This window comes from Benincasa hispida, chromosome 11, assembly GCF_009727055.1.
Source record: "Benincasa hispida cultivar B227 chromosome 11, ASM972705v1, whole genome shotgun sequence".
Classification (NCBI taxonomy): domain Eukaryota; kingdom Viridiplantae; phylum Streptophyta; class Magnoliopsida; order Cucurbitales; family Cucurbitaceae; genus Benincasa; species Benincasa hispida.
The window spans coordinates 27,528,396-27,543,769 of NC_052359.1; the positions used below are offsets into that span (position 1 = coordinate 27,528,396).

Genomic DNA, 15,374 nt, shown 5'->3' on the forward strand with positions numbered 1-15,374 from the left:
TCTCTTCCAAAGAGAAGTTGTGGCCACTATGTTTAAGCCCCGGTATCAGCCCTTAAGAGAGCAATCTCTATACTTATCCCTGCTTTGGGAAAGGAGTGAATTCCATCTTGTGGATTGAGTTCCCAGCTCCCAGATCAGACAAGTCCCCAAAAAGGTAGGCATGTTGAGTTGGCAATCTAGCCACTCTCATCCATACTAATCAAAGGATCGCCCTCAAAGGCAGGAGTTCCCAAAACACCTAGTATTGAAGTCGTGTCACCTATGGTCGTTTAGGTGAGATGCAAGTCTCTAGTATCAACGACGTTAAATACAGAGTCTAGTCATCTCGAGGTCCAGATCTTATACAAACTCTTTGTATAGGACACCCCAGCTCGTACGTCTCCACATGAATGGTCAGGATCTACCATCTGTAGTAGTTTACAACACTTGCAAACCTCTACAAAGTGGGTCGTATTCATAGTGTCACCAGGATCAGGTATCTCATCTTAATCCTCATACTACATACCTATTTAGGTTATCACTTAAGACATGATCCACTTGTATATCACATATATATGCATAAGTTCACATAAGATAACCAAGGAGCTTTGTTTATTGGATATGCGTAAATGCCAAAATTAAATAACACTTATTTTATTCATTAAACAATGTGTATCTTTACAAAACAACGAGACTCTGGGAGAATTAGGACACCAATCCCAACACTTACATCATCTACGAGGGAAAACGAGAAAGTACCTTGATCAGTGGAGTAGGTTAGTACCCTGTATCACAGACTTGAGATTCATTTTGCTTTGTGAGTCCGATTTGTAGAACTCATTGAAGAGTCCAAATATCGTAGTGGTTGTGGGCCTCTACAAAATTCTTTCTTCTTGAACTTGTATAGTCCGTGTTTATGTTTCTTTTACTATATTTTATTTTATTTTATCAATTATATTTTTTATACTTTAATTTTAGAAGGAGAATTGATTACATTTTGCTATGTTTCAATTTTTATAACTATACTAAAACTAGAAAAGGTATATTTTGAAACTTTTTCAATTTTTTTTTCTTCTGAAATTACATTGTTTATACTTTAATTTAAGAAAGAAATTTGACTATATATATATTTTTTATAAAACTAAAAAAAAGTCAATGTTCAAACTTTTTCATTTTTTTTGTCATTACATTTTTATATTTTAATTTAAGAAAATTTTTGAATACATTTCTTTTTATACATTGATTTTTTTAATTACATTTTTATACTTTAATTTAAGAAAGGAACTTGAATATATTTTTTCATGCAGATTTATCATTATTAGATGACATTTATCATCAAATAATGACAAATACTTTTTTTAGTACAACAATTACGAGATGAAGGATTAAACCCCCAACCTCTTAGAAATGAACATATCTTAATACCATTAAGTTAAGCTTACTTTGACATGAATGATAAATACTAATTTGTTTTCAAAAGTTCAAAATAAATGGATATAACTTACCATCTTTTCTTAAACGACTTCTTTTCTCTTCAAAATTTTTAGCAACCCATCATTCACTACATAAACATACATAAATGACTAACTTGAATTTCTTTTAAAAAAAATTGGGGCTAAATTGAAAAACCAATAAGTTAGAAACTAGGTTCAAATACTATTTTGTGCCTTATATTTTTTGTTTTGATTCATTTTAGTTTATATACTTTTAATATATTGATTTTCGTTCCTATATTTTTAACTTTTGACTGATTTTGGTCTTTATATTTTCAAAAGGTTGTGTTTTATCTTTATACTTTTGAAAAGAGAATGTCTCTTCATTTTTATTTTTACTTGGATCAAAATGATGATTTAGGTTGAAATTTCAAGTAATAGAGCATAAAATACTCAAAATGGGAGTGGGATAAACTTGAATTGCAAGATTCCTCCACTCTACCATCAAAAGCAACTCCATTGAACAACTTTAAACTCAGATTTAAACAAAATTATTGTGTTCCAAAGGACGAAGAAGATAGAGGAGGGAAAAAAAAACAGTACACTGTTCTTGTTACAACCTTCAATTAATATCTCAGTGGCTCAAAGATCCATCGAATTCCAATCCACTGTTAGCGACTTTCGGCGGTAATCCAATTTAATTATAATGCAAATCCGTTGAAGTGGATAAAAGATACCTCAAGCTAAAGGTTTGAAGCTCACTTTCCTTTCTCTGTACACTCACTATGCTCTTCGAACAGATGGGGTTACTGATTCATTTCACAATAATGTCACGCACCTTCTAAAACCTTTCTGTCCATCCCCCACATTAGTCCTATCTTGCTTTGCTTTTACTCTTTCTTTTGAAACTGTTCATCGTTTTCAGTTTGTACTAATGGGTAAGGGGTGACTGTGACTGTGAGTGGGACTGGGACTGGGGCCTTCTTCTACTTTGGGAGTTTTGTTATCAGTTTTTAAGAAGAAAAGGGTACACCCATTTTAGGAAGAACTTAGATGGATACTGGGTCGAGGGCAATGGACAAGGTGGAGACTGGAAAACGTGGAGGAAAGCTTGGTTCGATGCTCCCAAATGGCCCAATGGTCGATCGGTTCGTACCCAGAACAGATCACAATCCGAGAGAGCTAAGATCTTGGGCTAAGAGGACTGGTTTTGTCTCTACGTTTTCTGGTGAAGCAACTAGTAGTGTTGGGGAGAAGAATGAGAGTGCTAGATTTGATTTGGAGAAGGGTCTCGAACGGAGAGGCGGTGGGTCGTCCCCCAAAATCGAGATCGACCCGATTCTGGGTCGGACCAGACCTAACAGAGAGATTGAAGTGGAACCAATTACAGGGACTGGAAAAGGAGAAATGAGGACTGAGAATGAAGGGGTTTTGAGGTTTAGAGATGGAGCAGTGAGGGGTGAAGAGAGGAGACGAAGTGGAATCGAACCTCTGATGGGAGGAGCTAAAGAGGATGAAAGAGAAGTGACGAATGTTAAAAGAAGTGAGAAAGTGGATGGGGCTGCGAATAGGCAGAGTGATGGAGATTTTAATGGAAATGCCCATGGGGTACCTTTGGTTTCTCCTGCAGCTGAGCCTAAAATGGAAGATGACAGAGATAGAAGAGATGAGGATATCAATGTGAATATAGGTGAAATGGAAGCTACGGAAAGAGAATGGGGAGGACCTTCAGGAATGAAACTTGGGCCAACTGAAAATCCGGGTTACGGTTAGCATTCTTGAATCTCTTTCAAAATTTTGTTACTTGTTTTCTTTCTTAAATTAGTATGTTGATTTTCATCATAACTAGTGCATCGTAATTAATTAGTTGGCATAATATGAGACAACTATATTCGAATTGACGCAGAATACTAGCAGATCCTACAATCATTTTTGTTGTTTTGCTGGTTGTGTAGTGCAAAGAGAAATTTCAATCCACTAGGCTTTGTATTACATTTCAAAAATTGGAAGTGAGGAAACAAATTTCGATATTTTCTTTGTTTAATTAATTAATATCCAGGAGGCAATTAACTTTTAACATTTAAATATAAGGATGAAGTTCTTTACAAGTCCTTTGTTATTATAGCTAATCTTCAGAATACCTAAGTTCAGCTCCCTACATTTTATTGTCAGATCTAGAGGTCAATTTTACAAAATAATAATCAAACTAATCTCGTACAACTGGGATGTGTTTCAACTCTGACAGACTTATATGGATAGATAATCACATATCATGTAAGATAATGTGAGGTGACAAGGGAATGACCCCACGGTTCAGCTCTAATATTTCCTACAGGTTACCAAAAGTGCCTTCAGCATCCTTTTGTTGTTGGAAGTGTTGACGAACCCACTCTAAAATTCACTGTAAATCTCACAAGTTTCGAAGAGAAGAAACTTGTTCTCTTATAAAACTCAAGAACACAAAAGAGAAGAATATTGTTCTCTTGAAACTCAATTTCTTTATAACTTCAATTTGCTTCCATTAATTTGATTTTTACTTTTACTTGATTACGAATGAGGGAAATGAACCCTATATATAATACTCAAGAGATATATCCTGAAAGACATAAAATAAATGGAAGTACATGTATATAAACCATTCATGTGCTTGAACAATTACATGTACTTAGATGTGCATGTATCAAGAAATTAGAAATACATGTATTGTATCTAGGAATGTATTAACCATTATGTATCTAGCTTAATTTCTAACACCTTTTCCCATCAGACCAGCTCGTCGGTTGTTTAGTCTGTAAACAGCTGAGAAAACTGAACTTATGCATGGCTATTCACTTTGGTTAGTTTTCGGTGATATAAGGTTAACATAGCCACACTTCAATGTGTGCTTCCCTAAAACTTTTTAAATACGAATAAACGAGCATGCTTAAAACTCATTCGAAATGGAATTGAATGAATGAGCTATTATCTTGTATCTTGTATTTTGAGCATTAGTCTCTTTTTACTACTTCAATGAACGAGTGTTTCCGTTTAGAAAAAAAATGGAACTAAATATTTTATCCAGGAAAAATTTATGTTTCACCATGTAGCTGTAGATGCCTCTAATGTTTGTGTTGGCTGTCTTTGCAGTTCCACTAATTTATTATGGCCTTCAGCATTTTTTGTCATTGGTTGGGTCTGTTGTTTTCATTCCCCTGATCATGGTACCAGCCATGGGTGGAACAGATGTAAGCATCGTTTTTTTTATCGTCTTTTGATTTCAAATGAAAATCTTAAGGACAAGACAGGTGTGCTAACAAGCCTGTTTACCAAGATATAGGACTAGAAAATTATGAACTCAGTTCATGACTATTATAGTCACAGTTAGCAGGCCTGGCTGCTCACTGATGTGCAGCTACTGAGCCCAATCTTGTCCAACTTTTAATGGAGTCAGAATGTTCTTGCTCAGTCATGTGTTATTTCAATAATGACAGAAAGATACAGCTACAGTAATTTCAACTTTATTACTGGTTTCGGGCATTACAACAATTCTTCACTCCTACTTTGGTACTCGACTACCATTAGTTCAAGGAAGCTCATTTGTGTACTTGGCTCCAGCACTAATTATCATGAATGCTCAGGAGTACCGCAATTTGACTGAACATGTAAGCTCTGAGAACTGAATTTGACCCTCTCTGCTGTAAAAAGTACTGATTTGTATTACAAAAGAGATAACTGTTCTCATAAAATTTCGAAACCTGGAATTGAAGGGTGTTATGGGAGTGGAGGGATCTTGGATAGAGGTGTGGAATTTGGTCCTCTAAATGCTTCTCTTCTGGCCTGTATTACTAGTCTGTTTAGACATTTCTATTTTATATTACTTATAGTTAGAATTCTTTTCAAAAAGTTCTGCTTAATCCCAGGTTGTGTTGGCCATATATTTCTTTCAGGCGACCTTTATTTCTCTCTAACTTTTCTTTAAAAAATTTGGTCTGTAATAAAAAAGAAAAAACTCAAAATATTTATTATACCTGATGTATATGAATCATTTTTCTGAGTAAGATGCACTAGTGCTTTTTTCCCTCAACATTTTTGTAACTTTTATCTTCATTTCTATTTTGATTCGAATTCTCTCTTACCACCAACTATTACTATGGATGTTTAAGCTTCATCATGAATAATAATATTCTATATTTTTCTCCCTTACGATATGTATCAATTAACCCTTTTGAAAAGTTTATCTAATATTTATAGTTGATTACGTTGTTCTCTTTTCCTACAGAAATTCCGGCATATAATGAGAGAACTGCAGGGAGCAATAATTGTTAGTTCAATATTTCAAAGCATTTTAGGATTCAGTGGTTTAATGTCCCTTTTCCTTAGGTAATACAAATTGTTACGGTATAGTGCTGATCAATTCCATTATCACTGATTCAACACTTTCCTTATGTTATGAAGAAGGTATAAAATTAGTCCCTTGTACATCTTTTTGATCATCACTTACCCAACAATTTTCCGTATGAAAGTTGGAAGATTATTTTTTATTGAGCAAAAGTAATTGCAGCATGTGTTAAATTACAATCTTCCCTATCTCGAGAGTGATAGTTACAGAATTTCAATGTTAGATAAGTTCTTCCTTAACAATCTAGAAATTTACCAGAACGTGATGGGGAACTGGATATCCTGTGAAGAACTTTAAGGAGACCAATTAAGATTAGCAATGATGATAAGCTCATCATTTTAGCGTGTTTGTTCTTTTCTGATGTCATGTGCTACACAGCAAGATTTATACTGGAACTAAATTGTTGAATGTACGAAATTATTGTTCTAAGCTCTTGTCTCCTCATATATGAAAATGATATTCTGTTGTCTTCTATAACTGTTCAAAGAATTTTACTCAATGCTCATTCTCATAATCTGTAGGTTGATAAACCCGCTTGTGGTTGCACCGACGGTTGCTGCCATAGGTTTAGCATTTTTCAGCTATGGCTTTCCACAAGCTGGTAGTTGTGTGGAGATCAGCATCCCACATATAGTTTTGCTTCTTATATTCACCCTGGTAAGCGACTTGTTAATGTTAAAAGTTAAACAATTGATTACCAAGCTCAATAAAAGTCAAGTTTTTGATAGGCCTCAGCCAAATCAATCTATTTATCAACACAGAGGGAGAATTCGAGAGCTCCCATATTCTCTCCCAAGTCTCTCACAGAGAGCTATTACAATCAAGAAAATACTCAAGATGAATTTCCCTACAATCCCGAAAGAATACATACTCCTCCTTCATGCCCTTAACTAACAAAATTCCCTTGGGCCCCACACAATCTGTCAATTCTCTCACACGTATTACAAACCTCGCTCTCCCTTATCTCTCACACGCTTGCGTGCATACACCTTAGTGACCCGAGACCTACAATTACCTGCCCCCAAATAGCCACCTTGTCCTCAAGGTGGAATTTAGGAAACTTTTCTCTCATTTCTAATTCTAACTCCCAAGTGGCATCAATTGCTGAACAATTTTCCCAACGAATCAACACCTCCAACGCTCCTTGATCAGTGGGTGAATCGCGTGCCCCCAATACCTCCACTGGCTGGAGAACATAAGCCAAGTCAAGTCAGGCGCTAAGTCTTTTGGAATGGGAAGGACGGGCAAGTTATGACCCACAACCTTGTGCAACAAAGATACATGGTAATATGTAATCCCGTACCCATTGGTAAATTCAATCGATATGCCACTTTTCCCACTCGCTCTGTAATCTGAAAAGGCCCTATGAACTATGGGGCTAGTTTCAGGTGCTTATATCGAGCCAAGGATAATTGACGATAAGGCTTTAACATTAAATAGACCCACTCCCCTACAACAAACTCCACGTCTCGTCGCTTCTCATTGGCTTCCTTGGTCATTCTTTGTTGAGCCTTGTTCATTGATTCTTTCAAAGTAGCTAACATCACATCTCGGTCAAGCAACTGCACATCAACCTCACCAACGACATTGAATCCCTTCTCATAGCGAAGGATAATTAAGGATCGATCCGTAATTAGCCACAAACTTCTGATAATATCCTGTCAGACCAAGGATGCCCCTCAACTCTTTAATATTTTTGGGCTTTGGCCACTTTTGCATCGCTTCAATCTTGGATGAATCAGCCACTACTCCCTCAGCCGAAACCTCATGACCCAAATACTTAACACAAGTAACTGCGAACTGATACTTCTTCAAGTTGGCCAAAAAGTTATTACCCATCAATATGTCTAAGGCAATCGTTAGGTGCTCCACATGGTCCGCCATCGAACGACTATAAATGAGGATGTCGTCAAAGAAGACCAACACGAATTTTCTCAAACAAGGCCTCAAAATGTCGTTCATGGTAGCTTGGAAGGTTGAAGGGGCATTTTGTAGCCGAAGGGCATCACTAGGAACTCATAGTGTCACTCATGAGTCCTAAATGCAGTCTTATGGATGTCTAACTTACGTACCCGAATTTGATGGTAACCAGACTTCAAATCTATCTTTGAGAAAATAGTGGCACCAAACAGCTCATCCTACAACTCTTCGATCACTGGAATGGGGAATTTATCGGGCACGGTCGCTCGATTAAGGGCTTGATAGTCCACACAAAACCGCCAACTGCCATCTTTCTTCTTAACCAAGAGAACTGGGTTGGAAAAAGGGCTTCTACTAGTTTGAATAATTCTAGCCATCAGCATTTCACGAACCATCTTTCCAATCTCGTCCTTTTGGAATTGAGGATACCGATACGGTCGAACATTTATAGGTCTTGTTCCAGGCTCCAATTCGATCACATGATCATGATGCCTTTCGGGTGGCAAAGTAGTTGGCATCACAAACATTTGTTCAAATTGTCGAAGAACTGCTCGAGTTGCTTTAGGAATTTGGAGCACATGCTTTTGGAACTCAACCTTTCCATCTTCCTTTATCCCCGTATCCAGAGCATTGAGTTCCACCAACATCCCTTGGTCGTCCTTCCCAAGTGTCTTCATCATCAATCTCAATGAAATTTGGGATTTCACCAAACTATGGTCTCCGCAGAGCTGAACCATCCATTTCCCCACTTGAAACTCCATGATCGACAAACGATAATCCATTTCGATTCTAGCCAAGGACTCCAACTAAGTCACCCCCAAGATCACATCTAAGCTTCCTAAAGGCAAAGGGTGGAAATCATGAATTAGGGATAAATCATAAATAGTGAGGAACACACCTTTACAAGTTCCGGCCGCCCGAACATATCCTCCCATTCCTAAAATAACCCCATATTCTCCGGTTTGTGACACGGGCAGCTGTAATTCCGACACTAATTCCTCATCAATAAAATTGTGAGTGGCTCTTTCGACAATTAGAACCACCTTCTTGCATCCGTGAATGCTTCCTTTTGACCTTCACGGTCTTAGGTGAGTGTAACCCAACCATTGAGTTGAGGGATAGATTGGCCATCTCCGTTTTCGCGCCGTCCCGCTCAACCTCACCTTCCACACCGACTTGTCAGGCACAACCTCTCCGGCCTCATCGTCAGGCGACATATCTTCCCCCTCCTACACAAACATGAATTGTAGCTCTCTTTTCTTGCACCGGTGGCCAAAGCTAAATTTACCATCACACTTGAAGTAAATGCCCTTTTCTTTGCTCTCATCTCTTCCTCTATTAATAGACGGTAAGGAAGAGTATTCCCACTCTTTGTTGTTGAATCGCGGATCGGGGTAATCGTGGTTGACGAAGCCGTAGAATTTTGATTAGGGCTAAATGAAAAAATCGGGCACTCGACCTACCTGCATTCGACCCGCTTCCACTGGAACCTGACCCGTTAGCTATTGGGTTCGATTTCGAACTTGGCCACTTCTCGAGCTAGCTTGCTTAAACCTCTTTTCTTGGAATAGCTGATCTTCCTCAATCAATTGGGCCATTGTCATTTTTGCTTTTAGGCCCGTTGGTTTCATCTTTCTCATCTCACTCTGGATTTCTTCTTTCAGCCCACACACAAACTTGCTTTCTAGGGCTTGTTCCCCCAGCTCCTTCAGCCTAGCAGAATATCGTTCAAATTGTTGGCGGTACACTCTCACCGTCGTCTCCTGCTGAAGTTTCATCAGCCATGCATATCGATTAGCTTCATTCGACGTATGGAATCGGTCCAACAGCAGCTCGTGAAATCGTGACCAACTTCCCACCTGTCGGCAATCATCTTCCCATTGATACCAATCTAATGCTTTTCCTTTCAAATATAGCACCACTGTATCCAATTTGTCCTTCTCTGATAAACGATTCACCACAAAATAATGTTCCATATGGTGCAACCACCCATTGGGATTCTCCCTCTCTTCCCCTTTGAAACTCGACACCTCTAGTTTCCTCAGCCTCATGTCGAACAAAGGAACTTCTTTACTACTAGGTGCGTGAATCCCATTTTTCTCTTCATCTACTTTCGACCCCATTGGCGATGAATCCACTGGTTTTTTCCCTTTGTTCGATATTGTCCTCTCTGACGATGTCGTTCCCGGCTCTGCCAATAACACATCTAGGCGCGATAAAACCAGACTCATTTGCCCATTCATCACTTAAACTTCTCGTTCGACTACTCGAATCCAGCCTCCACCTTGCTTTCCAACGACGATTGCTTCTCACCTATTTCACTCAACTTCTCTTCCATAGCTACTACCCTCCTTCCATCTTTCCCACCATACCAAAGTCTTACTGCTCTGATACCAAAATTGATGGGCCTCAGCCAAATCAATTTATTTATCAACACAGAGGAAGAAAATTCGAGTGCTCCCTTATTCTCTCCCAGGTCTCTCATAGAGAGCTATTACAATCAAGAAAATACTCAAGATAAATTTCCCTACAATCCCATCATAATACATACTCCTCTCTTAGGCCCCTAACTAACAATATTCCCTTGGGCCCTGCACAACCTCTCAATTCTCTCACACGTATTACATACCTCGCTCTCCCTTATCTCTCACACGCTTATGTACATACACCTTAGTGACCCGAGGCCTATCAGTTTTTTCATTGAAAAAAGGAAAAAAAAAAAATTGATTACCAAGCATTTTAGTACGTTGTTACTAAAAGTTCAGATCTGAGCACTTTATTCATCGGTTGCAAAAATTCTATGAAGTATCTTTTAAAAAATTTTGCTCTACCAAACAGTTTTCACGTTTCTTGTGCCTAACATGTTACTCAATTGCTGCTTGTTTATTCTTTTTCAGTACCTTCGAGGAGTATCCATATTTAGCCATCGTGTATTCAGAATTTATGCGGTATATATATCTTATCTTTAGAGGAATGGTGACTTGGCTGTTGCAACAAATTCTTCGGTTTAGTCTATCTTTCTTTTCTTCATAAGAAATACTGCATTAGCAAAAGAAGTTTATGAAAATTAGTTCTCAAAGAAAGCTAGAAGGATGTAAAAAGTCCTCTATAATTCACTTGAATCAATTGTGAAGTATAGTTTAAGTTTCAGCTCAACTAGGTCTTCTTTCCCCTTGGATCACTTCTGTACTGACCAGACCTTTGAAACGTTTATGATCTATCCTAACCACAACCCCCGAACCTATGGAGCATAGACACATTAGTTTGGAGAATGTATGAGTTCCTGCAATGCGTTGGACACTCTTGATAATTGTTGGACTGTATACTAGAATCCTCTAACGTTAACTCTTTAATCATGGGAGAGAGTTTGATCATTTAATCGGTTGGAATCTGGAAGTATATAAATAATGATGGAGTCTTCCACATTGGTTAATTACTTTTTAATGTGGTTTATTTTTATTAGCTTGAAAATATAACATAAAATTAATGTTTATTTTATACTAAAGACTAAAGTGAAACCATCAGAAAGTAATTAGCCCTAATACGTTAAATAAAATCTAGGCATGGTGGTTGGTTATAAATATGTCAAGCGTGTTACTATCAAAGTTACCAATTCTTCTAAACCCTGAATTTGCTCTATTTTCCAAACAAACTAGTAAAATACTCAGGAGAATGGTTTTAGGTTGTGCATTCTTATTTTCCTTAGTCAAGTTGGTTGTAAATTAATGATTTCCAAGTATGATAAGTTTCTTGTTCAAAGTTTATTATGAGTTTTCATTTTAAAGTATGATTGATGCTTCATAATTCTGTTTAGATGGGTATGTTGGGGTTCATGTTTTTCGATACCACTGATCTTAAATTCTTCTTTTGTTGATTATAGGTTCCTCTTAGTGTCATGATTATATGGGCATACGCATTCTTTTTGACTGCTGGAGGAGCATATAATTTCACAGGCTGCAGCCCAGATGTTCCGAGTTCAAATATCATAGTAGATGCGTGTAGAAGGCATGCATATACCATGAAACATTGCAGAACTGATGTTTCAAGTGCATGGAGGACTGCCGCATGGGTTCGAATTCCTTACCCCTTGCAGTGGGGTGTGCCAATCTTTCATATAAAAACTTCAATTATCATGATCATGGTTTCTCTGGTTTCCTCAGTGGACTCTGTAAGTACCTTGAGAACACATATACCATGTCTGTTTACTTGATCTCACAACAATTGACGAGGGAAGTTGCCTTGCACTTGATTCCCATGTCTTGAAATCTATCCCCGATCATTGTCAAGACTAGATATATTCCCAAGTCAAATATTCAGGATCTCTACTACGTTATTTTCATCCTGATTTATGGTTATGAGTGGAGATTCATAAATTAATATTCAAACTTAAACACGAGGAGTGTCAAGAATTTATATAATATATTGAAGATATCCTAACCATAGTTTACGTGTAGTTTAACCATTAAATTGAAAAGGAAAAAAGAAATCCGTGTAAACCCAGTAAGCATCATCACGTGTCAAATTGTTTACTCTGAATTATGCTTGTGTTAATTAAGGAAGAACATACAGAGTCATGGTGTCATTGAATAGACAAGCCACACGCTTGGCACTAAATTACTTCGTAAAAGTAGTTTATTCCTCAGGGATTTTCAATTTGTAGAAAAGATCACCGATATCAATATGTGCTTTTTGGAATACTGAACCCAGGCATCTAATCAAGAAAGATAACTCTTTTTTTCAGATCGGTACCTATCACACTGTGGCTTTGCATGTTGCTTCAAAGCCACCAACTCCAGGAATTGTTAGCAGAGGAATTGCTTTGGAAGGTTTCTGTAGTATCTTGGCTGGACTCTGGGGTACAGGTGCTGGATCAACAACTTTAACAGAAAATGTACATACTATTCATGTAACAAAAGTGGCAAACCGGAGGGCATTGGTAGTTGGGGCAGTTTTCTTGATTTTCGTCTCATTCATAGGTAAACTGTCCATCCCATCGCAGGAAAATCAAAGATGTTCTTTGAGTATTTACCAATTTTTATGAATGCTTACTGACACCCCAGCCAACAGTTGAAGTTTTTATACATAGTGGTTCTTTTTGTTTTTTTTTTTTCTGAAGCTGATACATAGTGGTTGTTGGACACCAACAAATTTTCTTTTTTAAGGCAAAGTTGGTGCTGTTCTTGCCTCCATCCCACTGGCATTGGCTGCTTCCGTTCTCTGTTTCACGTGGGCTCTAACTGTTGCATTAGGTCTTTCCACACTGCAGTATAGTCAAACGGCAAGTATCAGAAACATGACAATAGTTGGTGTCTCATTGTTCCTTGGCTTGTCAATTCCTGCCTATTTTCAGCAGTTCCAATCTGAAACTAGCTTGATTTTGCCTAGTTACTTGGTTCCCTATGCTGCAGCTTCTAATGGACCAACCCATACAGGAAACAAACAAGTGAGTCACTACTATTAATATCTCTTGCAGTTTCCGAATCACAACTTCATTTCAAATTCTTTTGTCTTGATTCTTCTCCGCTGATCCTAACTATATGAGATATCTTGCAGTTTGACTTTGTATTCAATGCCCTCATGTCCTTGAACATGGTCGTGACGTTCTTGATAGCCATCGTACTCGAAAACACTGTTCCAGGCAGTCGACAAGAGCGAGGAGTGTATATATGGTCACATGCTGAAGACATCAAGAATGACCCATCTCTAGTTGCAACTTACTCCCTCCCAAAAAGGTTTTTGAGGTTGTTTTGCAGGTCTAAGTGTTTGTGAATAGGAAAATGGCATACCTCGATGCGAGGTTGGCTTTCAGGTTTAAGTCTTAGCATGTCGTGATGAAGGTTAGATATGGCATACACACAGCATTTATAGGTTTACAAGATGTGGAAATTTGGTGGTGTATCAACCATTTTTGTCAAACCTGGATGGTTCATTGTTAAATTACTTAAAGCATTCTTTTTAGTAATTACATTACCGTATATCACCAAGGAATTGAATTGAGAGTGTAGGTCTCAAATTTATATGAAAGTCTTCCATTCAAGGAAAATTGACACCAATGATATGATTCAAATGTTCTTTTTTTCTTTTTTGGTAGTTTAACAATATACAGAGTTATGGATTTGAACTGCTTTTGGTCAAAGAATACACACGTTATTTCAACTGAATTATGTCGTGTTAGGCAATTTAAAGGAAGAGTTCGAGATTATGTGTGGATCGAAGTAGGTATATTTTTAAGTGTAAAAGTGGGGTAGAGAATCATGAACATCTCTTTCTTCATTGTGAAGTTGCAAAAAGGCTTGCGGGTTAATATTCTTCATACCTTTGGTTTACATTGGTGTTTTCCCAATTCCACAAGTGAGGCTATCATTCAACTTAGTCTGAGAAAGGCGGCCTTATTTTGTGGACCAATAGGTTTAGGACTACAATGTGGAGAATTTAGTTGGAGAGAAATCAGAGGATCTTCAGAAGAGAAATTTTCAATTTCCAGAAAAAATTTGGAATTTTATTTCTTCTATTAAACTCTTTGCTACCATCTAGTGTTATAGATCCAGAAGAAATTTTGTACATATCTTGACCAATAGCCATCCTATATGGCCTTTTCATCCAAATATGATCTTAAGAAGAAAATAAAAAATGGTAGGGATGAGCAATTGACCCATTTAACATTTGAGATCATAATATATGTCTTTATCCATTAGGATATGTTATGATTAGTTAAATGTGTTTACTGAATATGTAATTCAATAAAAACTCAGTAATTCAATTTTAGAAAATTTTTATATATGTTCTAGACAATACTAAGGATTTCTATTATGTTCTAATTATTTATTTTTTTGAGTTCAACAGCATGAGGTAGAAGAATTCAAATCTCGACTTCTTGGTCAAGTGTATATGATTTAACTAGTTAATATTTTAGGCCCAATGTTAAGTTGGAAAAAGGGGAAAAAAAAGAGAATTATATGAGAGGCATATTCCATATTACTAGGATTTAAGTTTCATGTAAAATTTTCTTAAAATTTACAAATTTTATTTGAGATGCGTTTGGATTGCATTTTCTAATTTTTTTTTTTTTTTAAAAAATCATTAAAAAAAAAAATGTAGTGTTTGATAAGCCTCAAAATGATGTATTTTGCATCAATTATATGACAATATATAAAAAGAATTTCTGTTTGTATATATTTATATATTTTTATTTGATCATATAATGAAAAATATATTATTCTTCGCTATTAGTATTATACATAGAATATATGGTTTTTTTAATGTATATATATCCTCTACACAAATGATCAAATAAACAAGTGATTATATATATATATGTGTGTGTGGTCCACATATATACACTAAACCTACTAACAAAGATGATAAAAATATATACAGTATATATGTGAAAACAGTAACATGACAATGAAAATGTGGAAATGGAGATATTTAAGTTTTTCATTTTTTTTCATATCTTACGTTTAAGTTTATTTCACATATTTATGAGGATGAATATCTATATGCATTAGATAAATTTGATTAAGTAGATTTCCACATGGAGCTTAATAAAGACTATATTGATAGATACAAAGTTGTTCAGACTTTCTATCAATCAAATAATATTTATATTCACGATCTAGTACTTCAACCAACAAATAGTATCAGTTTCAAGACTGGATCGATCT

At 36.6% G+C, this 15,374-nt stretch overlaps 1 protein-coding gene across 3 annotated transcripts; it reads left to right on the forward strand.

Moving 5' to 3' along the window:
* Window positions 1-1,984: 1,984 nt before the first annotated feature.
* On the forward strand, window positions 1,985-13,763 carry LOC120090372 (nucleobase-ascorbate transporter 11). 3 transcript variants are annotated; one of them, XM_039047988.1, is made up of 10 exons: window positions 1,991-3,180; window positions 4,539-4,636; window positions 4,883-5,053; window positions 5,671-5,771; window positions 6,312-6,447; window positions 10,608-10,658; window positions 11,591-11,878; window positions 12,452-12,686; window positions 12,873-13,153; window positions 13,264-13,763. In XM_039047988.1, exons 1-10 carry the CDS (start codon window positions 2,466-2,468, stop codon window positions 13,477-13,479), a joined length of 2,292 nt encoding a protein of 763 aa, XP_038903916.1. In that variant the 5' UTR covers window positions 1,991-2,465; the 3' UTR covers window positions 13,480-13,763. The 3 variants fall into 3 exon arrangements, with proteins under 3 accessions (XP_038903918.1, XP_038903917.1, XP_038903916.1); XM_039047990.1 differs by lacking the exon at window positions 13,264-13,763 and having other exon boundaries at window positions 1,985-3,180; window positions 12,827-12,967; XM_039047989.1 differs by lacking the exon at window positions 10,608-10,658 and having other exon boundaries at window positions 1,990-3,180.
* The last annotated feature ends 1,611 nt before the right edge of the window (window positions 13,764-15,374 follow it).